Source organism: Dermochelys coriacea, chromosome 13 (assembly GCF_009764565.3).
Source record: "Dermochelys coriacea isolate rDerCor1 chromosome 13, rDerCor1.pri.v4, whole genome shotgun sequence".
In the NCBI taxonomy this organism is placed as follows: domain Eukaryota; kingdom Metazoa; phylum Chordata; order Testudines; family Dermochelyidae; genus Dermochelys; species Dermochelys coriacea.
In genome coordinates this window covers 38,930,254-38,954,950 of record NC_050080.1, presented here as the reverse complement: position 1 = coordinate 38,954,950, position 24,697 = coordinate 38,930,254, and the positions used below count along the sequence as shown (strand labels likewise).

At 50.4% G+C, this 24,697-nt stretch overlaps 2 gene segments (V, D, J or C); one reads left to right on the top strand and one right to left on the bottom strand.

The window, feature by feature from the left end:
• The window catches only part of LOC119842119, a 201,945-nt gene that overhangs the window by 169,508 nt on the left and 7,740 nt on the right, over positions 1–24,697 (top strand).
• Positions 7–23,203, bottom strand: LOC119842115. The segment is given in 9 exon segments: positions 7–609; positions 2,478–2,617; positions 10,480–10,812; positions 11,303–11,632; positions 13,296–13,610; positions 14,912–15,232; positions 15,553–15,879; positions 17,378–17,686; positions 22,908–23,203. Coding segments are annotated over 9 exon segments (2,145 nt in total).

Below are 24,697 nucleotides of genomic sequence, written 5' to 3'. Positions count from 1 at the left end.
AAGAAAGAAAGAAAGAAAGAGAGAAAGAAAGAAAGATGTGTATGTATCAGAATGGACAGATGCGTAGATAGACACTGGGGACTGAGTCATACAGTGGGTAGCGTTCTCCTTGGTTAAATCCCCCAAAACCACCCAGAAATGCAGCTACCAATTTTTAACTCCTTTTATTTTGGATCAAACACAAAATTCCTGTGAAAGTTGCAAGTTAAACAATGGAGCAAATGAGACTCTTTTTTCTTGCCAGTCCACGTTGACCAGACCTCAGGACACTACAGACCTGCACATACACACACACACACACACACACACACGGAAATCCAGTCCCTGCCGTGGGATGGGGGTGGAGGATTGAGGGGCACGGCGCTGAGCTCAACCTCCAGCATGGGCTGCCCCACGGGGACGTCTGGGGAAGGACTCTGCCCTCCCTGCTCTGGGTTCTGCGGAGCTCAGACCCTTCAGCGGCTGTTGTCGTGCTGCTGAGGAACATGGTCCCTCCAGGTGTCCGGAGAGGACAGGAGCCCGGGAGGGCTGAAGATGGAGGAAGGGAATGAAGAGGATGAAGCAGTGCTGTCCACCTCCTAGAAGCCCAGAGCCGGGCACTCACCGCACCTGTGGGACACAGAGAGCAGAGGGGTTCAGCCGGTGCCGCTCACGGGCACCATCCTCCGCTGGAAGAGCAAGGCCAGAAGGGACCCTTGGGACCATCTAGCCTCGCCCAGCCACTCCTGCATCCTGCCAGGATGTCTGGGTTGAGCTGGAGCTCAACTTCCAGGCAGAGACACCAGCCTTGTCAAACCGCCCCAGCGAACGGCCACTGCCCAGCGGGTGCCGCACACCAACTCCCTGGGGAACCGCAGCTGCCTCAGCCTATTTTTCCTGCTTCTGCTTCCAGGCCCATTGCACCACGGCCCGGCACAGGCACCTATGGCCCTTTCTGCTTCTGGGCCCGACTGCTGATCCTTAATGATCATGGCTGAGTGGTCATTAATTGACGCTCATTGAGCCTTGCTCCTGGAACATTTGCTTTTTCTTGTTAATAAGGGATCATTCATTTTTGGTCACTGATCATTAATTGCTGATTATTGATAAGTGATTCTTATCAATTGATCATTACTAGCAGCTTATTGATGCTTGATCCTCGATTGTTTAACCTTAATTACTGATCTGTGAGTGTTGATTATTGATAATTAATTGCAGATTAATGGCTATTCATCATTAAGTACAGATCACCAGGTACTGACCAGGGATAGCCAATCCATGATTATTGATCCTTCAGTCATAAATTATTGGAATTGATAATAGGCGTTCATTCTCATGTGTTGATCACTGCCGTATTAACCTTGATGGCAGCTCGTTAATAATCCACAGGTGGTGGATTATTAATAAGTAATCGTTCCTGATTCTCTCTCATTGATCATTGGTCACTGTCAGAAATCAGGGCTGGCAGCAGAGCCGGTCGCAGGCCACCTGACATGTGCATCTGGCCTGGAGCCGGCTGCCTGATTGGCTCCACCCTGATTGCTTGGCAGAGTCAGCAGCCCGGCTCATGAGCCCAGCACAAGTGAAGCAGTTGCCCAAAGCATTTCCCAGGGCTGCGATAGCGGCTGTGACTGTTTGTTCCAGCCCTGTTCCTGCCTTCTTCCCGTCTGGGCCCAGCCTGGCTCCTCGCTTCTTGCCATCTGGGTCCAGCCCGGCTCCTGTCCTGCACCCAGGCTTTCGTCTCTCTAGGTAACCTGTTCCTAAACCTGGGCTCTAACTCCTGACTTTGGTGTTAGCCTCTGACAACCAGAACATCATAGAGATGTGGGACAGGGAGAGACCTCGACAGCTCACCTAGTCCCCTCTCCTGCCGTGAGGCTGGACTAAGTAATAACTAGTCCATCCCTGACAGGTATTTGTCTAACCTGCTCCTAAAAACTTCCAACAATGGAGGATCCACAACCTCCCTGGGCAATTTGTTCCAGCAGTTACCCAGCCTGACAGTTAGGAAGGTTTTTCCAATATCCAACCTAAACCGCCCTTGCTGCAATTATCGCCCATTGCTTCTTGTCCTAGCCTCCGAGGTTAACAAGGACAATTTTTCACCCTCCTTTTTCTAACAACCTTTTATATATTTGAAAAAGGTTATAATCTCATTCCTGCATCCAGGCCACCCCAGTCTTCTCTTGAGCACTGATTATTACATCATTTACTCATATTTAGCTTGTGATCCACTAGGACCCCCAGATCCCTTTCGGCAGTACTCCTCCCTAGGCCGGCATTTCCCATTTTGTGTGTGTGCAACTCATTGCTCCTTCCTAAGTGGAGTACCTGGCGTTGTCCTTATTGAATTTCATCACTGACTGTGGGTGACTAAGTAGTTCCCGAGGATGGCGGCTGCCGGCTGCCTGCAAGCTGATGGCATCGGATGGATTCTTGAGCACTGGTTGTTGCTCTAAGCAGTGACACGGGACCATGAAGGTAGCTGTTGCTGTTACCTTAAGCAGCGTGACGCCGGCGCTGTACAACAGGCTGAGCAGGAAGAGAGCGATGAAGGCAACAGGGGTCCAGAGACTGTCAGATTCCTCCTCTCCTCCTTCAGCAGAGACGCCTTGGTCCTCCACCAGGCAGTGAGGAGCTGGGGATGAGATGAACGTGCCGGTTAGAGAGGCCTCTTCATTAACCCAGGGAGCTGAGTGGGCACATCAGGGAGCTCTGATCTGTGCCCTTGGCAGGAGATCCCTGTCCAGAGACAGAGACAGAGAGTTCCCTGCCAGGGGAGACCGGGCAGGCTGCAGGTGGACACCCCCCGTCACAGGCTGCAATTTTCACAGCAGCCTCAGAAATTTCAGCCCCCAACTTCCATTAAATTTCACGCCCTTTGGCTCCTTTACAAACCCCAGCCAGCAGCACGACACGCCTCTCCCAAGCTCCTAGCGCATTGGGGTCCCAAACTCAGTGGAGACCTCTACACACGACTGTAATACACCTAATAATGGGGCTACTACCCGTTTTGGACTCAATTCCAACCCATGCTCCTAGAAGGGGAAAGATCTGTAGCTCATCGTCACATTTGGGCAATACCTGACCAGCCCACCCGAAAGCCCTACGAAAAGGGGGAAAGGTACAGCCACCCCATAAGCAACACCCTGAGCTGCCCCATATTCTCAGACACTGGAAACAGAAGTGATGGTCCCCAAATGACTGCTCCCTTGGGGTGCCTCTGCCACCATCACACAGCAGTGACCTCTGTCCCTGTAAGCAGACGTCTCCATGGCCCATTTCTAATTCCTTCAGCATTCTATGTTGTTGTGTCATGGGGACTGAGTCAAGACCTCTCCCAACTCATCCCACATGGGATACCACTCAGTCAGAGCCTCTTTCACCCACCACCAGCCTGGGCTCCACTGGAACCCATTCCCAAGAGTTGGAAGGACTCACAGCCCAGCATTCCCTGAACCTGTCCATGTGTCTTGTCAATGACATGAACATCGACTGGGAAAAGGCCTGGACCCTCCTTAAATTAGTACACACCTGGGCACTCAAAGGGCTGGCATGAGAGGCTTCAGCTGTCTGGATGAAGGGCTACCAGCTGAAATCTTAATTCACCCACCAGTGCACTCTATGGCCCAGGCAATGGATGGATAATTGATGTGACCTTCCTAGCTCTGAAACCTTGACTGGTACATTTGTAGATCTTAAGGTAAGAAGGGACCATTACAGTAACAAGACTGACCTCCTGTATATCACAGGCCAGAGAATCTCACCCAGCTACCCCTCTATGCAGCCCAATAACTTGTCTTTGCTGGGAGCATATTTTCCAGAATGGACCACAGGCTGGATGTACAAATCTTGAGATGGAGACTCCACCTCTACCACTAGAAGTTCGTTCCAACGGTTCCCTTCCAGATTTCATGCCTGTGATGGGGTGTGCGTACCTTCACTGGCCAGGAAAGGGTTAATCCCACCCTAGGGGGTGGAGGAAGTCCTGCCCCTCAGACCAGGCTAAGCATGCTCCAATTGCTGTGCTGGTAGAAAGAAGAAGAAGTACGTTTGGTCAAGCCTCCAACCCAGAAGCCATTACAGCCCTTGTCTGTGGAAGGCGGAGATCTCGAGACACAGACCAGGGACCTATTGCCTACAGCTGACCAGCTAGAGTCCGAGTTGAATGGAATTACCTGCTCCGAGGGGCCCGGAGACCCCAATGTGATATGGATTGCAGCTTCAGGAAGCCCGGTAGGAAGTGACCCAGGGAGGTGGAGGGAGTGGTATCTCCCACCCGTGTAAGGTCAGCGTGTTGCAGTGTTGCAATGTGGGGAGGAAAACAATAACAGAAAATGCAGAAATGGCAGAGATGCTTAATGATGTCTGTGTTTTAGTTTTCACCAACAAGGTTTGTGGTGATTGGACGTATAATGTAGTGAATGCCAGTGAAAATGAGGTAGGATCAGAGGCTAAAATAGGGAAAGAACCAGTTAAAAATGATTTAGTCATGTTAGATGTCTTCAAGTCACCAAGGCCTGATAAAATGAATCCTAGAATACTCGGGGAGCTGACTGAGGAGATATCTGAGCCATTAGCGATTATCTCTGAAAAGTCATGGAAGATGGGGGAGATTCCCGAAGACTGGAAAAGGGCAAATATTGTGCTTATGTATAAAAAGGGAAACAAGGACAACCCAGGGAATTACAGACCAATCAGCTTAACTTCTGTACCCAGAAAGATAATGGAGCAATTAATTAAGCAATCAATTTCCAAATATGTAGAAGAAAATAAGGTGATAAGTAACAGCTTGGATTTGTCAAGAACAAATCGCATCAAATCAACCTGATAGCTTTTTTTGACAGGGGAACAAGCCTTGTGGATAGGGCGGAAGTGATAGACATGGTATATCTTGACTTTAGTAAGGCTTTTAATACTGTCTCGCATGACCTCATAAACAAAGTAGGGAAATGCAACCTAGATGGAGTTACTATAAGGTGGGTGTATAGTTGGTTGGAAAACCATTCCCAGAGATTTCAGAGTAGCAGCCGTGTTAGTTTGTATTCGCAAAAAGAAAAGGAGTACTTGTGGCACCTTAGAGACTAACAAATTTATTAGAGCATAAGCTTTCGTGAGCTACAGCTCACTTCATCGGATGCATTCCCAGAGAGTAGTTCTCAGTGGTTCACAGTCATCCTGGAAGGGAATAATGAGTGGGGTCCTGCAGGGATCAGTTCTGGGTCTGATTCTGTTCAATATCTTCATCAATGATTTAGATAATGGCATAGAGAATACACTTATAAAGTTTGTGGACGATATCAAGCTGGGAGGGGTTGCAAGTGCTTTGGAGGTTAGGAATAAAATTCAAAATGAGCTGGACAAAGTGGAGAAATGGTCTGAAGTAAATAGAATGAAATTCAATAAGGACAAATACAAAGTCCTCCACTTAGGAAGGAACAGTCTTCCGCTCTACTCCGCGCTGATTATGCCTCAACTGGAGTATTCATAGAATCACCAACTTTAAGGTGAGAAGGGACCATTATCATCATCTAGTCTGACCTCGTTCACAATGCAGGCCACGGAATCTCACCCACCCACTCCTGTAACAAACCCCTAACTTATGTCTGAGCTATTGAAGACCTCAAATTGTGGCTTAAAGACTTCAGGGTGCAGAGAATCCTCCAGCAAGTTACCCGTGTCCCACGCTGCAGAGGAAGGCGAAAAACCCCCAGGGCCTCTGACAATCTGCCCTGGGGGAAAATTCCTTCCTGACCCCAAATATGGCAATCAGCTAAACCCTGAGCATGTGGGCAAGACTCACCAGCCAGACACCCAGGAAAGCATTCTCTGTAGTAACTCAGATCCCACCCCATCTAACATCCCCTCACAGGCCATTGGACATATCTACCACTAGTAGTCAAAGATCAATTAATTGCCAAAATTAGGCTAACACCTACTTATCTGTACTGGAAATATCTCATCTGATGCATCCCAAAACTGCATTAGCTCTTTTCACAGCACTGTCACATTGGCGGCTCATAGTCATCCGGTGATCAACCAATACTCCAAGGTCCTTCTCCTGCTCTGTTATTTCCAAGTAATATGTCCCCAATTTATAACAGACAGTCTTGTTATTAATCCCTAAATGCATGACCCTCTACTTTTCACTATTAAATTTTATCCTATTACTATTACTCAAGTTTACAAGGTCATCCAGATCTTCCTGTATGATATCCCGGTCCTTCTTTATTGGCAATACCTCCCAGCTCTGTGTCATCCCCAGACTTTATTAGCACGTTCCCGCTTTTTGTGCCAAGGTCAATAATAAAAAGATTAAACAAGATTGGTCCCAAAACCGATCCCTGAGGAACTCCACTACTAACCTCCTTTCAGTCTGACAGTTCACCTTTCATTGTGACCCACTGTAGTCTCCCCTTTAACCAGTTACTTATCCACCTTTCAATTTTCATATTGACCCCCATCTTTTCCAATTTAGCTAATAATTCTCCATGTGGAACCGTATCAAATGCCTTACTGAAATCAAGGTAAATTAGATCCACTGCGTTCCCTTTGTCTAAAAAATCTGTTACCTTCTCAAAGAAGGAGATCAGGTTGGTTTGACACGATCTACCTTTTGTAAAGCCATGTTGTATTTTGTCCCATTTACCTTTGACCTCAATGTACTTAACTACTTTCTTCTTCAACATTTTTTCCAAGACCCTGCATACTACAGATGTCAAACTAACAGACCTGTAGTTATCTGGATCACTCTTTTTACCTTTCCTAAAAATAGGAACTGTGTTAGCAATTCTCCAGTCATACAGTACAACCCCTTAGTTTACAGATTAATTAAAAATTCTTGCTAATGGGCTTGCAATTTCATGTGCCAGTTCCTTTAATATTCTTGGATGAAGATTATCTGGGCTCCCCGATTTAGTCCCATTAAGCTGTTCGAGTTTGGCTTCTACCTCGGATATGGTAATATCTACCTCCATATCCTCATTCCCATTTGTCATCCTACCATTATCCCTAAGCTCCTCATTAGCCTCGTTAAAGACTGAGGCAAAGTATTTGTTTAGATATTGGGCCATGCCTAGATTATCCTTAACCTCCACTCCATCCTCAGTGTCAAGCGGTCCCACTTCTTCTTTCTTTGTTTTCTTCTTATTTATATGGCTATAGAACCTTTTACTATTGCTTTTAATTCCCTTTGCAAGGTCCAAGTCTACATGGCTTTTGGCCTTTCTCACTTTATCCCTCCATGTTCTGACCTCAGTAAGGTAGCTTTCCTTGCTGATCCCTCCCATCTTCCACTCCCTGTAGGCTTTCTGCTTTTTCTTAATCACCTCTCTGAGATGCTTGCTCATCCAGCTTGGTCTGCAACTCCTCCCTATGAATTTTTATCCTGTTCTTGGGATGCAGGCTTCCAATAGCTTCTGCAGCTTTGACTTGAAGTAATTCCAGGCCTCCTCTGCCTTTAGATCCACAAGGTTTTCAGTCCAATCCACTTCCCTAACTAATTTCCTTAATTTTTTAAAGTCAGCCTTTTTGAAATCAAAAACCCTAGTCAAAGATCTGTTTTTGTTTATCCTTCCATTTAGTTTGAACTGAATTAGCTCATGATCGCTCAAACCAAGCTTGTCCCCTACAATCATTTCTTCTATGAGGTCCTCACTGCTCACCAAAACCAAATCTAAAATGGCGTCTTCTCTTCTAGGTTCAGCACCTACTTGGTGAAGGAATCCATCAGCTATCGTATCCAGGAAAATCTGAGCCCTATTATTATGACTAGCACTTGTCCTGCAGTCTATATCAGGAAAGATGTGGACAAATTGGAGAAAGTCAGAGAAGAGCAACAAAAATGATTAAAGGTCAAGAAAACACGACCTATGAGGGAAGATTAAAAATTGGGATTGTTTGGGCTGGAAAAGAGAAGGCTGAGAGGGGACATGAGAACAGTTTTCAAGAACATAAAACGTTGTTACAAGGAGGAGGGAGAAAAATTCTTCTCCTTAACCTCATAGGACAGAACAATTAGCAATGGGCTTAAATTGCAGCAAGAGAGGTGTCGGTTGGACACTAGAAAAAACTTGCAGTCAGGGTGGATAAGCACTGGAATAAATTGCCTAGGGCACTTGTGGAATCTCCATCACTGGAGATTTTTAAGAGCAGGTGAGACAAACACCTGTCATGAGTGGTCTAGATAATACTTAGTCCTGCCATGAGTGCAGGGGACTGGACTAGATGAGCGCTCAAGGTCCCTTCCAGTCCTTTGAATCTATGATTCTTTGATTCCCCACTGACCCAGTGGTGGACCACTCCGCCACTGCTAAGGCGCTGGGTCAGGACCCGGTGGAATCGGGTGGGCCCATGTCCCACTGCCCATGCCATCATCCCCTCCGGTAACAGCCCTTGGGTTTAGCCATTACCACATTATCCTGCATTTGAGGTCCTCTCTATTCACTCTGTCCACCAGGCCACACTCCCCTACACTCAAGGGCTGCTATATTGACTGTAGCCCCAAGAAAACAAAGTCCTGCACTTGAGGGCTGATGTATTGACCATGGGCACTAGGCCACACTGCTCTGTGCTCATGAGTGGCCTTTAATAGATTTATCCGCTATGAACTTATCTAATTCTTTTTTGAACCCGGTTGTATTATTGGCCATCACAACATCCCCTGACAACTACTTCAACTCGTTGACTCTGTTGTGTGAAGAAGTACTTCCTTGTGTTTGTTTTAAACCACCTGCCATTTAATTTCATTGCGTGACCCCAGGTTCTTGTAATATGTGAAGGGGAAAATAACACTTCCTGATTTACTTTCTCCACACCCACCATGATTTTATAGACCTCAATTATATCCCCCTTAGTCATTTATTTTCTAAGCTGATAAGTCACAGCCTGTCTAATCTCTCCTCATACGGAAGCTGTTCCATCCCCATGATCAATTTTGTCCCCTTTCTTTGTACTTTCTCCATTTCTAATACATCTTTCTTGAGATGGGGCAACCAGAATTGCATGCAGTATTCAAGCTGTGGGCATACCATGGATTTATATAGTGGCATTATGAGATTTACTGTCTAATTATCTGTCCCTTTCCTAATAGTTCCTACCAATCCTACCTTTTCTGACTGTCACTCCGTACTGACTCCAGCACTGAATGCTGTATTCCAGTATCGGTCTCCCTAACCCCGGACACAGAGGTGAAATCACTTCCCCTGCAAACCACCCCCATGTTTATACATCCAGGGACACAGCTGGGGGGAATGAAGGCTCCTAACTCAGTCTCACCATCCCGCCTAGCACCCTAAAGACATAAAACCAGATTCCTGGGCGCTCTGCCTCTAACCTTATGTGGTCAGGTGAGGACGCATCTCCTAAGGGTTCTGACGCCAGAGTGGCTAGGGCTACATTGCTAGACAGGTGCACTAGTTAAGAAACAAGTCTTGGAGATGGGGGATCAGGGCTCTATTCCCACATCTCCCACTGACCTGCACTGTGACCAGAGACAAGCCACCTGGGCTGGGGTCTTTAAAGGACTCTTAGGAAATTAGGTGCCAGTGAAGATAAACTCACAATTGCAGTGGGAGTTGGGTGTCTCGCTTCTTTATAGCATCCCTATTTTAATCCTTTTCTGCCAAAATATCCCATCCCAGCCTCTGTCTGCTTAGACTATCAGGACCCATCCAATGGGGCCCTGACCTCAGTCAGGAGATCTAGGAGCTGCAATATCACGAATAATAATGGATGGATAGCAACTCACTGCAGAGTGATGGACAGGTAGAAACATGACAATGCATGAAGATGGATGGATGCAGAGAGGAGATTCCATAATTTTCCATGCATGGACATTGCAGAATCAAAGAGACAGGTATAGAATCATAGGAATTCAGGGTTGGAAGAGACCTCAGGAGGTCATCTAGTCCAACACCCTGCTCAAAGTAGGACCAATCCCCTATTTTTGCCCCAGATGCCTAAGTGGCCCCCTCAAGGATTGAACTCACAACCCTGAGTTTAGCAAGCCAATGCTCAAAATACTGAGCTATCCCTCCCCCAGAGACTAGGATGGGTGGATGGATCCTGTTTGGAAGAATGAAATGATGTAGACTATCAAGAAAGAAAGAAAGAAAGAAAGAAAGAAAGAAAGAAAGAAAGAAAGAAAGAAAGAAAGAAAGAAAGAAAGAAAGAAAGAAAAGTGGATGGATAGATCTAGATACTGTGGGAGCAAGCGTGGGTGCGTAGATGAGACACAGACAGTCTCTGCTAGAAGAGACACGCCCTTCATCACAAACTCTAGCATGTTGCATTTTTATTTGGGCATATTCCACACACAGTCACGCTCTGTACACCAGAGCTGCCACAGCTTTACACACAAGCTAAGAGGAATCCCGGACCCCATGAGGTTCCCTGGACATCTCGGATATGCAGTGAGGAGCCCACGCAGCTCTGCTCCTCAGTAGCAAGTGACGTCGGTATCAGACAAGATCACAGAGACATTGACGGTGGTGGGTTTACCAGAGGCTTTGTCCACGCTCCGGTGGATGAAGGTCATGGGCAGACCCTCGTGCCCCACAACGCAGGCGTACGTGTCCCCCCGTTCCCATTCAGATGCCAAGACATTGAGCTTGCTGTAGATGAAGTAGCGCTCCTCCTTCCCAGCCTCCCGGACGGGGCCGATGTTGGTGTAGGTTTCCTGGGGCACAGGCCGGTCCTGCTGGGTCCATGTCACCAAGATGTCTCTGGGCCGGAAGCCGGAGGCCAGGCAGGTGATGGTGGCCGATTCCCGGAGAGCCAGCTCCTCAGCGTGAGGAGGGGAGATGTAGACAGAAGGGGCCTGGAGGGAAACCACTGCCATGAGAAAGAAGCAAACGGTTAATGCTAAGGATTGGGACCCAGGAGTCCTGGCTACCATCCTCCACCCTCATCGCCCTGCTATATCCCACTAGACCCCCCACTCCCCTCCCAGACCCATGGATACAATCCAGGAGTTCGGGCCAAACTAACCCACTAGATCCAAATACCTTCCCTGAAAAGGGGCTAGAGCCCAGGAATCATGGCTTCCAGTCTCCCTATTCTAACCCACTGCATCCCACTCCCCTCCCAGAGACAGAAACCCAGGCCTGACTCTGTCCCCTTCTGTCTCATAAATTTGCCCATTTCGTCCCACCCACAAATTTGTAACTCCCAGCCCCAAAGACCTGCAGCCAGATAAGAGCTAGCGCCCCCTAGAGACAAAAGGTCCCGTGTCCCATTCCCCACATCCTGAGCCAGCCACTCCCCCCAGCCTGCAGCCGGATTGGAGCTGGCGCCCCCTACAGAGGAAAGGCTGAGTTCTTACTGTGACTCTTGCGGATGCTCTTGACAATGGCCGACGGGATGTCTTGGTGCTTCACGGTGCAGGTGAACTCCTCCCCCGCCTGCCACTCCTCCACGCACACCCGCAGGATGCTGGTTGCACTGTAGGTGCCATCTTCCTGCAGCACCGGCTCCCTGGAGACCACGGCCAACGGGCTCCCACTACCCCGGTTCCAGGAGACCTCCAGGCTGCCGGGGGTCTCCATGCCACTCACCAAACAACTGATGGTGGCGTTCTGCCCTATGTAGAGGTCCTCCAGAGAAGGGGGAAGGAGAGAGACCTCCAGAGGGTGTTGATTACAGTTGCTGACACCTGGTGGGGGCAGGAGGCAGCGTTGAGGGCTGGGCTGAGCAAATATTTCAACAGGCATGAGGTGGTAACTGAGTGCCTCTCTCTCAGGGGCGCAAAGCCCAGGGGCTGTTTGGGAAAGGGGCTGAGGGTCATCGGAGGTGGAAATAGGGCACTGGGTTCCCTGGTAGAAGGGGCAGGACCCTCATCTAATGGAGCAGTGGGAACAACAGCTGAGATTTTCCAACCAACCGAAGGATTGGGATTCCTGGGTCCCATTATGGTTATTTGGGTCTCTGGGTCCCAGGAGCAAATCTGAAGGTCTCCAGTTTTGTTGGGAGAAAGCCCCATTGCAGAAAACATGGCTGGGAACAGATCAGCTGTGGTGGCTCAAATCAGAGTCTTTCTGGCCTGAAATTCATGAGCTCGATGACCCGCCTGAGCTCAGTGCAGTTATCCCCATTTCCCAGAGATGGCAGCTGGTACACAGGACAAATGACCTGCCCATGGTCATGCCTGGTACCCAGACCCTCCTGCTCTAACCACTAGACCCCACACTGCACCCACAGCTCAGGACAGAACTTGTGTTCCCTGAACCCTATCACCTGCACAGGCAGAAGGCCCATTTCTATTTCACACCCATGGTCTGACAAGGTCCCCCATGGCATGAGTCCCCCAACTCCCACTGCAAGCCAATGGGGGAGGGGAGACTTCGAATCACTTTAGAAGTCTCAGAAGGGAAGCCCAGACTGATGGGAGTCCTGGCACCCAGGGACAATGTCCTCTACTGAATGTTGTGTGAAGGATATGCATGGTGTCATTCATGATATTAGTTTCTAAAGTGGATGCTGCTGGAGCTGGGATTCCAGATTCATATGAACGCCCAAGCCCCACTGTGGGGCAATGGAGCTGAGGGGTTTTTCTTCTTTGATTGCATGAATTCATCAGCTTCTGAATCCGATATGGAATCTGCCACACCCAAGCTCATCTTTTCCTTGAGAACAGATTTTAATGGGGTGCCTGTCTTGGCTGCAGATCCATGAAGACATTCCTAATGTGCCAACAACAAATTTGAGGAATAAGAAGGGACCATAAGGGCAAAATTATGAATCTGCCACCGTGGGAATCCATGTTCAAGTGTGGAGCAAACAACATCCAAGGAAATCCATGGTTAAGAAGGAAAGAACATTTTCAGCGAAACCACCTCCCAGCCATGAAAGACATCTGTGAACTTTCCCCAAGAGCAAGAGTGTCCACCCCAATGTCTTGGCCAAATCACAGCCCAATAAGATTACATTCTGCATCCTCCCTTAAATTCTCTCTTGCAATTAGGACAATTTTCCTGCACTTCCTTTAGTGGTGATGGGGTCTGTGAGGCTGTGGAATCATCTCCTCCAGGGCTGGGGTGGGATCCCCATTATTTGGGGCATTTCAGACCGGATAATGCCTTGGGAATACAAGGAACTCTCCTACACTGGAGTGGAGGGGACATTCCCCACCCAGCTCAGGTTGCAATAAGTCTTGGTTTCACCAAAGACAGCACCATAATGGAAATAGAAATCCTTCATTGCCACCCTCCCACCATGGCTCACATGGAGTCATGTGATTGTTCATACCATTGGCTGGATGGGATAAGAACACATGTGAACATTCCCAAATTAATACCTGCCTCTGACAATACACTTACCGAGGGACACCTTTTCCACAACCCTTTTGGGCTCTTCCATGGCTGGGTGATGCACCACGCAGGTGTAATTTCCTTCTCCTTGACTTTGCTCAACCTTCAGGACACTGTAGGCAGAGAAAGTGCCACTTCCTGACATAGGGCCGTTGTTGTAACTGGACTTGAGTTCCGGGGAGTTATTCTTCAACCATGACATGCTGATCTCTTCAGGGTAAAAGCCACTAGCTTCGCAGATGAGAGTAAAGGAGACACTGTTCCCAGAGATGTCTTCGTGGTAGGCTCGGGAGACGGTGACTGAGGGCTCCTTCTTACGAATGCCTAAATGAAAAGGAAGAGGGGCAGGAGAAAAATAAGATTTGCTTAGCATGTCTAAGTTAAGGACTTAGATCCAGAAGCTATCACTGTGTGAAGGGGCCAGGGAGGGCAGTTGTTCAGAGTATGTGTGAAACTAGACCAGGCAAAATAAAAAGCCAACCATTGAGCATCATCTCCCTTGAAACTCAAAGACTCAACTGGACCATCAATCAAAGACTCAGCTGAACTCCAAAGCCTTCCCTGCAGAATGCACAGTGAACTTCCAGATCCTCAACCTTAAACGGCAACAACTTAACATCATTATCTTCATCTTTATCTTCATCACCATCATCATATTCATTTTCTTCACCTCCCTTGTCTTCAAAATTACTTCCTTCCTCTTTATCGTCATCTTTGTCAGATCAAAATCTTCATTATCATCCTCTTCCTCTTTATCTTCATCATCTCCTTCAGCATTCTAACATTCTTTCTCTTTTTCTCCTTCAGCATCTTCAACTCCTTCTTCATTGTCATCGACATCATCTTCATCCCCTTCGAGATCATCATCCTCAGCTTGGTTTTACAGTAATGCAGATGGGCAGGGGGCTTTGAGCTAGTCCGGCGTCCCAAACCTGAACCCTCACCCCAAATCTTGAACCACACTATCTCCTCTTCACCCCAAGTCTCCACCATGCATCATCATGACATTGGGTCACCAACCCATTTGCTCACTCAGATGGAGCCTCTTCCCTCCTTCAAACGCTAACAGCAAAATTCAACACAATTGAGATTTTCAAAGGCTGGCTAAGGGACTTTGACACCTTGGGTATTTCAATGGGATTTGGGAACCTAACTCCACTGGACATTCTTAGAGATTCTCACCAGAAATATCCCTGAAAGGCCAAATGCCGGGTGACAAGCACCAGCCTGATTTCCAGAGGTAAGAAGTACATACGCACATCAGACCAGAGTCACAAATAGGACACTAAGTCCCTCACAGGCCACGTCCCTGGATCCCAGGGAGCCAAGGGAGTGAAATTCTTGGAGGAGCTGGCATTCAATGATAAGAAGACAGTGAGTACTGGGAAAACCTCTCAACTGGATATTAATGGTGATCCCCTGAATGAGAGATTCACAGGGGAAATATTAATTACGGCTGAAATACACCCCTGTGCTGAGGGCCTAGGCTCTGCTAACGTGCTATTTGGCGGTTTAATTGGGACTTAAAGGCAGCCTAGGACTTGTGCGGGGTGAGTTTCACCCTCTAATCCCAATTAACAATGACTAGAGTTTGCCTTTCCCTTTGAGATGCCAAGGCTACTCACCTGTATTGCTCATGGTTATGTCCTGGGTTAGTTCTCCAGAACAGGGTGTGGTCACTTTGCAGGTAAATTTGGCGCCTTGTCCCCATTGGACCAGTGACACAGGGTGAGAACTGACCAGGCTGGTGGTCCCATTGTTGTTTTTTTGGGGGGGTTCTGTCTTCGCCACAGAGCTGATTTGCCCATCCACTTTCCATGCAATTCTGCTGGCTGCTAAGTCATAACCCAAAACTAGACAGGTAACATGACCAGAATTTTTGATGACGTCTTCATAGGAGGGTTTGGTTAAGTAGATGACTGGGTCAAGTGAACTTCTGAGGCAGGCTGAGAAATGCAAAGAGATGTCATTTACCAGCATAAATAATGTGGAAAGGCAGAAAAAGACTATTGAAAATTAATCTAATCTAATCTATCCATCCATCCAGCTCCAGCAGAACACTGGTAGTATCCATCCATCCATCCATCCATCCCCCCATTAAATCTCTTTCTCTTCCCTTCCACCTACAGTATCAATTTCTCTATGGTACTCCTATGTCTCCCATCACGCTAGGGTCTAGATGCAGTCCCAACTACCCCTAGGCAGGGCTGGTTTCTGAGTAACTCTCCACCCCACCTCCCTGCCATGCACGGGCATAGTCCCTCACCCAAGCACTTGCTGGTGTTGTGCATGGAGAGCTCTGTTCCCACTGCTGGGTGGGTTACTTGACAGGTGTAGACATCCCCTGTCTCCCAGCTCTGCCTGGTGATGTTCATGCGGCTCTGCCCCATGTAGGAGCCATCTGTGCCCATTGCAGAGGAAAAGGCCAGGGTGGAAGGGCTCCTCTCCTTTCCATTCACCAGCCATTTCACGTCGGCTTTGCCGGGTCTGAAGTTCAGGAGGAGGCAAACCAGCTCCAGCTGGCTCTCTGTGGCGCTGTCCTCGCAGGTGGGGATCAGGAGGTGAACCTGGGGTGGCATCATCAAACCACACACTGAGAGCAGAGAGAGGGGAAAACACAGTCCAGTGTCACTCTCTGTAGATCCTCACTCCCCTTCCCGAGAGAGTGCTAACTCTCCAGTCCTCTCAGCACTGGCAAAAACCCCATCTTGTTGGGCTGTGTTTACACTGAGTGCTTTATTCACCGTCTAGGGATTAACTTCACAGCCATTTAAGGGATTAAAACAAATGGGAACAGGGCCCTTAAACCATTTAGGCAAATATTGAATGCCTCCGTGCATTCTTTCTGCACGTGCTGCATGGAGTGTGTTCTCCCTGGTAAACAGCAGGGACAAAGCTGGAACTTGAGCTGTGTTTGTTTGTTTGAACTTGTTTTCCTCAATACATGTCCCCTGTTTAAGGGGGACTGCGGCACCGTAGAGCATGACATGGCATCAGAAGAAAACCTAGGAGAGGACTGACTGTGTCCTACTACAGAAAAAAGATCAAATCCTCAGCTGATGTAAGTCAGCACAGGGCTACTGACTTCCGTGGAGATCAGTCAATTTACACCCGTTCAAGTTCTGACCCCAGAATGCCTAGGTTTGCTGCTCTGGGGTTGTATCCATTTCAAAAGATGCCCGAGAACAGCCGGAGTGCAAGAAACACACACAGCTCCATGACAAAGAGGTGTAACCGAGTGCTAGCTTGTAAGGGGTATAGCCCCATTAAGGCCAGTGGTTGCTGGGAATTGGAGTTTCATGGGACTGCTTGCTGCAGTCTATATAACGGAAAGCTTCCAGCTCAGTGCTGAGGAAAGCACCCGAGGGGGAAATCTCTAGACGTAGAACAGGCAGGAGGCCTAGGAAACATGCAGGAAAGAGGACCTGGTGGAAAGGGGGTGTGTGCTCCCCATCCGGCCGACTGAACGCTGGAGGGGCCCTGAGGGGCTGGGACCCTGTGCTCCGAGTTGCATGGTTTTGCTTTGAGTCCTTGTGTGTGAACAAACCTGGCCTTTGGACTGAAGCAGCGAATGGGCTTTGTTCTCCCTCCCCCAGTGGGAGCAGTTTGGGTTTGGGTTTGGATTTGGGTGAGGGTGAGGGAGTAAGGCAGTGAGCCAAAGACTTCCCCTGCACAGAAGGGCCAGCATGAGGCTTAGGTGCCATTTCAGACCAGCTGCGTGTCTAAGATTTCCCAAGGTGCCTGATGGATTTACGTGCCAAGAGCCATGGGAACCGGGTGCCTAAATATTTTAGAAAGGGCTGAAAAATCTCCCCCTTACTGGAACATAGGTCTCTGCCCAGGGGTGCATATCACCCTGAGGTTTTCCTCATTCAGGGGTCCATGGAGAGGGGAGCTGGGGGCGGGAGTTCTGCAATGACAAAGCACCAGGTGTTTCAACATGGGGCCAAACTTTCCCCAGTCTTTCAGGGTGAGATTTTTCCAAAGGCACCTACGGGATATAGATTAAGATTAACTGGATCCCAGACCCCCTAGGTGCTTTGAAAAATCTCAACCTGGCTGCCCCCTCCACCCCTCCCCGCTTGTCTTACATTCCTGAGGGAACTTCTTCGACACTGTCTTTGCTGTGCCTTGATGCATCACGTCGCACTGGTAGGGGACGCCCTGCTGGGAACCGTCAGAGGGGCTCAGCAGACTGCTCTGGGTGTGGAGCCCATTGCTCATCATCATCTCTGGGAAAGTTTTGACCCCCTTGGTCACTTTGCCAGAATTCCACTTGATGTCCACTGGTGATGGCAAATAGCCAGTTACGAGGCAGGCCAAGCTGCTGTCCGTGGGAGCATTGCCAGTCTTGCTGCAGCAGGGAACCAGGGGGAAGACGGAGGGGGTTGTGGGGTTCGCTGGAAAAAGAAAGAGAATATAAGAGAAACCATCAAAAGGGGAAAAACTCTGAAAACCAGGCCACTGATCAACCTACATCCGTTTATCCACCTCCTTCTATGGCCTGATGGCTGCATGGCCCAGTGGCCAATTCACTGGAAAAGGAGTCAGGACTCTTAGATTCTATTCCCAGCTGCTGTGGGACCTTGGACCTATCACGGACCTTGGGCCTCTCTGCCTTTAACTTTCCATTTTGAAGTGGTGTCCAAGTGATGGACAAAAAACACAAGAAATGGGATTCTGACCTCGGCTGTTCCAGTGTAAACCTGGAACAACTCCAGTGGAATAACTCTGGTTTTGTGCAAGTGATGCTGAGAGGAGACTCTGGACCTTTATAAGGCAGAAATATTCCCCACGCACCTCACAATGTGAGTCCAGCCCTCCTGAGCTCTCCAGTGTGAAGTGAACATCAGTACTGTTGTTGAACAGATGGGGAAACTGAGGCCTGGAGACATGACGTGACTTCCCCAAGGAAGTCCCTTCCTCTGTTTGATGATCCAATGAAGTGAGCTGTAGCTCATGAAAGCTTATGCTCAAATAAATTTGTTAGTCTCTAAGGTGCCACAAGTACTCCTTTTCTGTTTGATGACAAGACCATTTGTTAAAGCTAGGGAAGAGCCCTCCATTAGTCATGCATGGATGAGATTACTCAACACGCACTCTTTCTCCTCCGGTCCTTGCCCTTCTGTGCAAACAGATCTTTCAAACCATACACCTGGGATTCTCGGCTCTTCAATCTGCCTCTCCGGAACACTGACAGGTCCAGGGGAAATTCACTGAGGATGAAATATTCACTCCCAGGTGGCTTTCCCAATTTTAAAGTATTTGGGGGGTTGCAGTCCTTATTTCTGGATTCTGGTGGACACTCCATGACTCAGAGTCCTTAAAGCCAGGTTTAGCCTCTCTTTCTAACTGCTCTGCTCGACCAGAAGGTGGGGGCTTGGGCCAGGGATCGCCGGGGGACATGCCGATCATGGTGATCCCTTCTTGTGCTCTGAAATTCCACAAATTGATGAGTTCTAAACAGGTCAGATTGCAGTGGACATTCCACCACCAGTCATGGTGCGAGGAACCACGCAACTACTTCTCACCACCTTCACAGGAGCAAGGACAAGAAGAGACACTTTGTGTAATAAAGACAAACTGCCAGGAGATGTTAAAATAAAGAAAAGATAGCTAGAAGCGAGACACGAAACTTGTGTGCACCTAGGTACAGGACATCTATCTACCCCTGTACACACCCACTACCAATCTATCCATCCTGGCTGATTGAGAGTCAGGACTCCGGGGTTCTATCCCCAGTTCCAGGACAGCCGTAAGTCTCCTTCTTCACACTCCCACATGGCAGGTTCTCAAAAAGAGCCCCCAGGAGCCCCAATCTTTTCTCAGCTCTGCGGCCTTCGTGACCGAATCTCTGGGGAAAACTGACCAACAAACAACATGGGCTGAAAAGGGGAAGTTTACACAAGTGAAAGTCACACCAATTTTGTTTTTTCACCCTGGTTTTTTCACCTCGCCTGCCTGTCCCATTTTCACACCTTCTCACCAGCTGTAACAGTGAAAGCTCCCCAGTGGGCGTCATCTCTTGTTTTCAATCTATAATTATCTTGACTACCCTTTGGGGGGAAGGAGAGGGGATGTCTGACAGGCAAAGATACCTCAGAAGAGCTACACAACAGACACAGAGCAGAGCGGGACTCCCGGACAGAAACCCCCGATCTACAGTGCCGGACCACGACCCAACATGGCCAGTGATTTGGTCAGTAAATTACAAAAAAGTGAGTGCAGAGGGTGATTTAACCCTATCAGAGATAAATGGGGTGGAGAGTGTGCTTGAGAGGGGAGCAAGATGCCTGGGTTCCCTCCCTAGCTTTGGGAGGGTAAAGGGGTCTAGATGTTCGAGTGGGGGGGGCTGGGAGCCAGGACTCCTGAGTTCTCTCCCCAGCTCTAGGAGGCCAGTGGGGTCTATTCACAGCAGGGGGCTGGGAGTCAGGACTCCTGGGTTCTCCCTCCAGCTCTCGGAGGGCTGTGGGGTCTAGTCAGAGCAGAGGGCTGGGAGCCAGGATTCCTGGGTTCTCTCCCCAGCTCTGGGAGGGCAGTGGGGTCTAGTCAGAAGAGGGGGCAGGGAGCCAGGATTCCTGAGTTCTCTCTCCAGCTCTGGGAGGGCAGTGGGACTAATCAGAGCAGGAGCTGGGAGCTAGGACTCCTGGGTTCTCTCCCAGCTCTGGGAGGGCAGTGGGGTTTGGACAGAGCAGGGGGCTGGGAGCCAGGATTCCTGAGTTCTCTCCTCAGCTCTGGGAGGGCAGTGGGTTCTAGTCAGAGCAGGGGGCTGGGAGTCAGGACTCCTGGATTCTCTCCCAGCTCTGGGAGGGCAGTGGAGTCTATTCAGAGCAGGGGGCTGGGAGCCAGGATTCCTGGGTTCTCTCCCCAGCTCTGGGAGGGCAGTGGGACTAATCAGAGCAGGAGCTGGGAGCTAGGACTCCTGGGTTCTCTCCCAGCTCTGGGAGGGCAGTGGGGTCTATTCAGAGCAGGGGGCCGGGAGCCAGGACTCCTGGGTTCTCTCCCAGCTCTGGGAGGGCAGTGGGGTTTGGTCAGAGCAGGGGGCAGGAAGCCAGGACCCCTGGGTTCTCTCCCAGCTCTGGGAGGGCTGTGGGGTCTAGTCAGAGCGGAGGGCTGAGAGCCAGGACTCCTGGGTTCTCGCCCCAGCTCTGGGAGGGCAGTGGGGTCTATTCAGAGCAGGGGCTGGGAGCCAGGACTCCTGGGTTCTCTTCCCAGCTCTGGGAGGGCAGTGGGGTCTAGTCAGAGCAGGGGCTGGGAGCCAGGACTCCTGGGTTCTCTCCCAGCTCTGGGAGGGCAGTGGGGTCTATTCAGAGCAGGGGCTGGGAGCCAGGACTCCTGGGTTCTCTCCCCAGCTCTGGGAGAGCAGTGGGGTCTAGTCAGAGCAGGGGGCTGGGAGCCAGGACTCCTGGGTTCTCCCTCCAGCTCTCGGAGGGCTGTAGGGTCTATTCAGAGCAGGGGACTGGGAGTCAGGACTCCTGGGTTCTCCCTCCAGCTCTCGGAGGGCTGTGGGATCTATTCAGAAAGGGGGCTGGGAGCCAGGATTCCTGGGTTCTCTCTCCAGCTCTTGGAGGGCTGTGGGGTCTAGTCAGAGCAGAGGGCTGGGAGCCAGGACTCCTGGGGTCTCTCCCAGCTCTGGCAGGGCAGTGGGGTCTATTCAGAGCAGGGGCTGGGAGCCAGGACTCCTGGGTTCACTCCCCAGCTCTGGGAGGGCTGTGGGGTCTAGTCAGAGCATGGGGGCTGGAAGCCAGGACTCCTGGGTTCTCTCCCAGCTCTGGGAGGGCAGTGGGGTCTCGTCAGAGGAGGGGGTTTGGAGCCAGGATTCCTGGGTTCTCTCCCCAGCTCTGGAAGGACAGTGGGGTCTATTCAGAGCAGGGGCTGGGAGCCAGGACTCCTGGTTTCTCTCCCCAGCTCTGGGAGGGCAGTGGGTTCTAGTCAGAAGAGGGGGCTGGGAGCCAGGACTCTTGGGTTCTCTCCAAGCTCTGGGAGGGCTGTGGGGTCTATTCAGAGCAGGGGGCTGGGAGCCAGGACTCCTGGGTTCTCTCCCAGCTCTGGGAGGGAAGTGGGGTCTTGTCAGAGGAGGGGGCTGGGAGCCAGGATTCCTGGGGTTCTCTCTCCAGATCTGGGAGGACAGTGGGGTCTAGTCAGAGCAGGGGGCTGGGAGCCAGGACTCCTGGGTTCTCTCCCCAGCTCTGTGGGGGCAGTGGGGTGTAGTCAGAGCAGGGGGCTGGGAGCCAGGACTCCTGGGTTCTCTCCAGATCTGGGAGGACAGTGGGGTCTAGTCAGAGCAGGGGGCTGGGAGCCAGGACTCCTGGGTTCTCTCCCCAGCTCTGTGGCGGCAGTGGGGTGTAGTCAGAGCAGGGGGCTGGGAGCCAGGACTCCTGGGTTCTCTCCCAACTCTGGGAGGGCAGTGAGGTCTAGTCAGAGGAGGGGGTTGTGAGCAGGATTCCTGGGTTCTCTCCCCAGCTCTGGAAGGACAGTGGGGTCTAGTCAGAGCAGGGGCTGGGAACCAGGACTCCTGGCTTCTCTCCCCAGCTCTGGGAGGGGAGTAGGGTGTAGTAGGTTAGAACAGTGGGTCAGGAAGCCATGACTCTGAGCAGGGCGATGGACTAGATGACCTCCTGAGGTCCCTTCCAACCCCAATATTGTATGATTCTATGATTGACTGTTGAGCTCTGTTCTCACCTATGAGGAGCAGTGGGGTATGCCCCCTGTGTGGACCCAAAACCTGGGCAAGGTGCAGAACATGGCTCCCCTGCAGAGCCTGGCCATGCTGGGGAGGTCGGGATGGGTAACACCGGCAGCGCTGTGCCCCCCGCCCCCCGCAGAGACATGGGTACAGAGGTGCTTATCTCACACTCCACCTATAAGCTGGGATAACAGCTTTGAAAGGGGTCCACAGCTGGGCTAGTTTTGAAAGAACTGTAGGGAGCAAGCCCAGGGCTGGGTTAGCAGGGGCTGCGAGTCGGGAGTAAGGGGCACAGGCAAGGCCGGGGAGGCAGGGCTGAGATATCAGGCAGCTTCAGGTCGGCATTGAGGGGCATTAGCAGAGCTTGGTGGGGGAGCGTAGGGCTGGGCTAGCAGGGGATGTGGGTCAGGAGTGAGGGGCACCCGCAGAGCTGTAGGGGGAACCCAGGGCTGGGGTAACAGGGGGTTGCAGGTCAGGAGTGAGGGGCACTGGCAAAGCTGGGGAGGCAGGGCTGGGCTAACAGGAGGCTGTGGGTCAGCAGTGAGAGGCACAGGCAGGGCTGTGGGGGCAGAGTGGGGCTAGCAGGGGGCTGCAGGTTGGGAGTGAGGGGCACCAGCAGAGCTGGGGGGGCAGGGCTGAGATATCAGGGGGCTGCGTGTTGGGAGTGAGGGGCACCAGCAGCTCTGGGCAGAGCCCAGGGCTGGGCTAGCAGGAGGCTGGGGGTCAGGACTCAGGGCCATAAGCAGACATGGGGCGCTCAGGGTTGGGGGGCTGCAATTAGAGGCTTGGGGGAACAGCTGAATTGTTTCTATGGGACTTTTGTTGTCTCCTCTCTTTAGCCCAGTCGCAAATATTTGCAACCAAAAACTTTCTAAACTGAGGCATAAATTTACCCTTTGGCATGTCCCTTGTCAGAGGTAAAACCCTGAACTCACCGAGTGCAGGAACACGTCTCTCTGAGCCGTCCCAGCCTCCCTCCACCAGCTCTGCGCTCATGCTCCATGCTGAGAGCCGAGCGTGGGGAGTTCCCAGCACAGCTAGATGTCAGCTTGGCTGCCTGGGGCTGGATGTAACCGGCAGCCCCTGTTCAGGCGACAGCTCAGAGTTCAGGTTCCTAAGTTGGCCTTTGAGTTGAGCTGGCTCCGTTTTTGCGGCGCACTCAGCTCGAGACGCGTTGGGCTTCCTTTCCAGGGGGGACGAGCTCTGACGTCTCCGGCTAAAGCCCACTGGAGATGCAGACCCCGGTAACTGCTTGAGTGGGAATCTGGCTAGAAAGGTCGTGAGATAGAGGTCGTGATAACCAGTCAACTACTGCGTTTGAGGGAGGGAAGCTTTTTTACACTAACCACAGAACTATGACCCTATAACCATCCTTAAACCCATCTACTTAGACCCCCAACTCTGATCTAACTCCCTAACCAGGACCCTATCCCAGTGTCCTAACCCCCGACAGATGCACCAATTCCTTAACCCCTAATCCTCGCCTTTTCCCTATAGTCCTATCCTTGTCCTGAACCCTGGCTCTCTAGCTCCTACTCCCTAACTCTGACCCCCAACTCTGAACCTCTCATCAAACCCAACCCCTAACCCTAATGTGCCAACCTTATCCCCCCAACCCTGACTTTAGATTGTGTAGGCTGCAATGGTCCTGGGATCAGTAGACTCCTCATCCTTATTTCTCTGTAAAGCTCCTGGTTTGATGGGTCCCTGATCCTAGATTGGGTTTCCTAGACATTGTGATACAAGTACTAACTACCAATTATACCCGTAACCATAACCCCAGCTCTAACCCTAACCTCCCAACCTTGACCCTCTGAGCACTAGGGTTTCCGTGTCTCCAGCTGGGTATCAAGCATCCCAGCATCAGAATTATGAGTCATCGTGAAAACTGGCCCCTTGGGATAGGATCCCAGAGTCTCACTATCTCCCTCTGGGAAATGGCAGCAGAACCGGTAGGAATCTGATGGTTGAATGGCTTCAAAATTGGATAGAAATCCAATCACAACACATCAAATATTGAACTTGAGAGTGGAAAGATATTTGACCCGAACCATTAAACCATCACTCTTAATTATAGCCCTTAACCCCAGCACCTAACCCTAACCGCTAACCCTTAATCCTCCTCCCCTATGTATAATGATAACCCAAACGCTAACCCAAAGGGCCCAAATGTCCCGGGTTGATTTGGACAGTCCCAGTCTTTCCTACCAGTGTCTCAAGTGAGTTCCCAGGACTCTAATAATGTGTTTTTGACTACAGAATTGCTAATTGGCCACTAGGGACTGATGATGTTAGCAATGAACCTAGGAGCCTAATGAGAATATAACATTTAATATTCGTACGCAAGCTAAAATTGCTGGTCTAACATCTGTATGTCTTCAGCTGGAGACCTGAAGACCCAAACATTTGTGGTACGACACTTCTTCCGAGAGCCCAGAAGTGTCCCCCAATTTCAATTTCTTGGTCAAAAACAGGTTGTTCTCTAGCTGCAGACGCTGTGATTTCTGCAAGGAGAATTCCTCTGCCACTTGAGCACTTCGGCACCTAATTCCTGGCTTTTGTACCCGGCTGTGCCACTGACCTGCTGTGACCAGGTCCCTTCCTCGCTCTCTGCCTCAGTTTCCCTTCTGATCCTTCATTTACCTTGCCTATTTGGCCTGTAAGTTCTTTGGAGTAGGAACTGTCTGTCATTGTGTCTCTCTGCAGCACCCAGTGTAATGGGGCC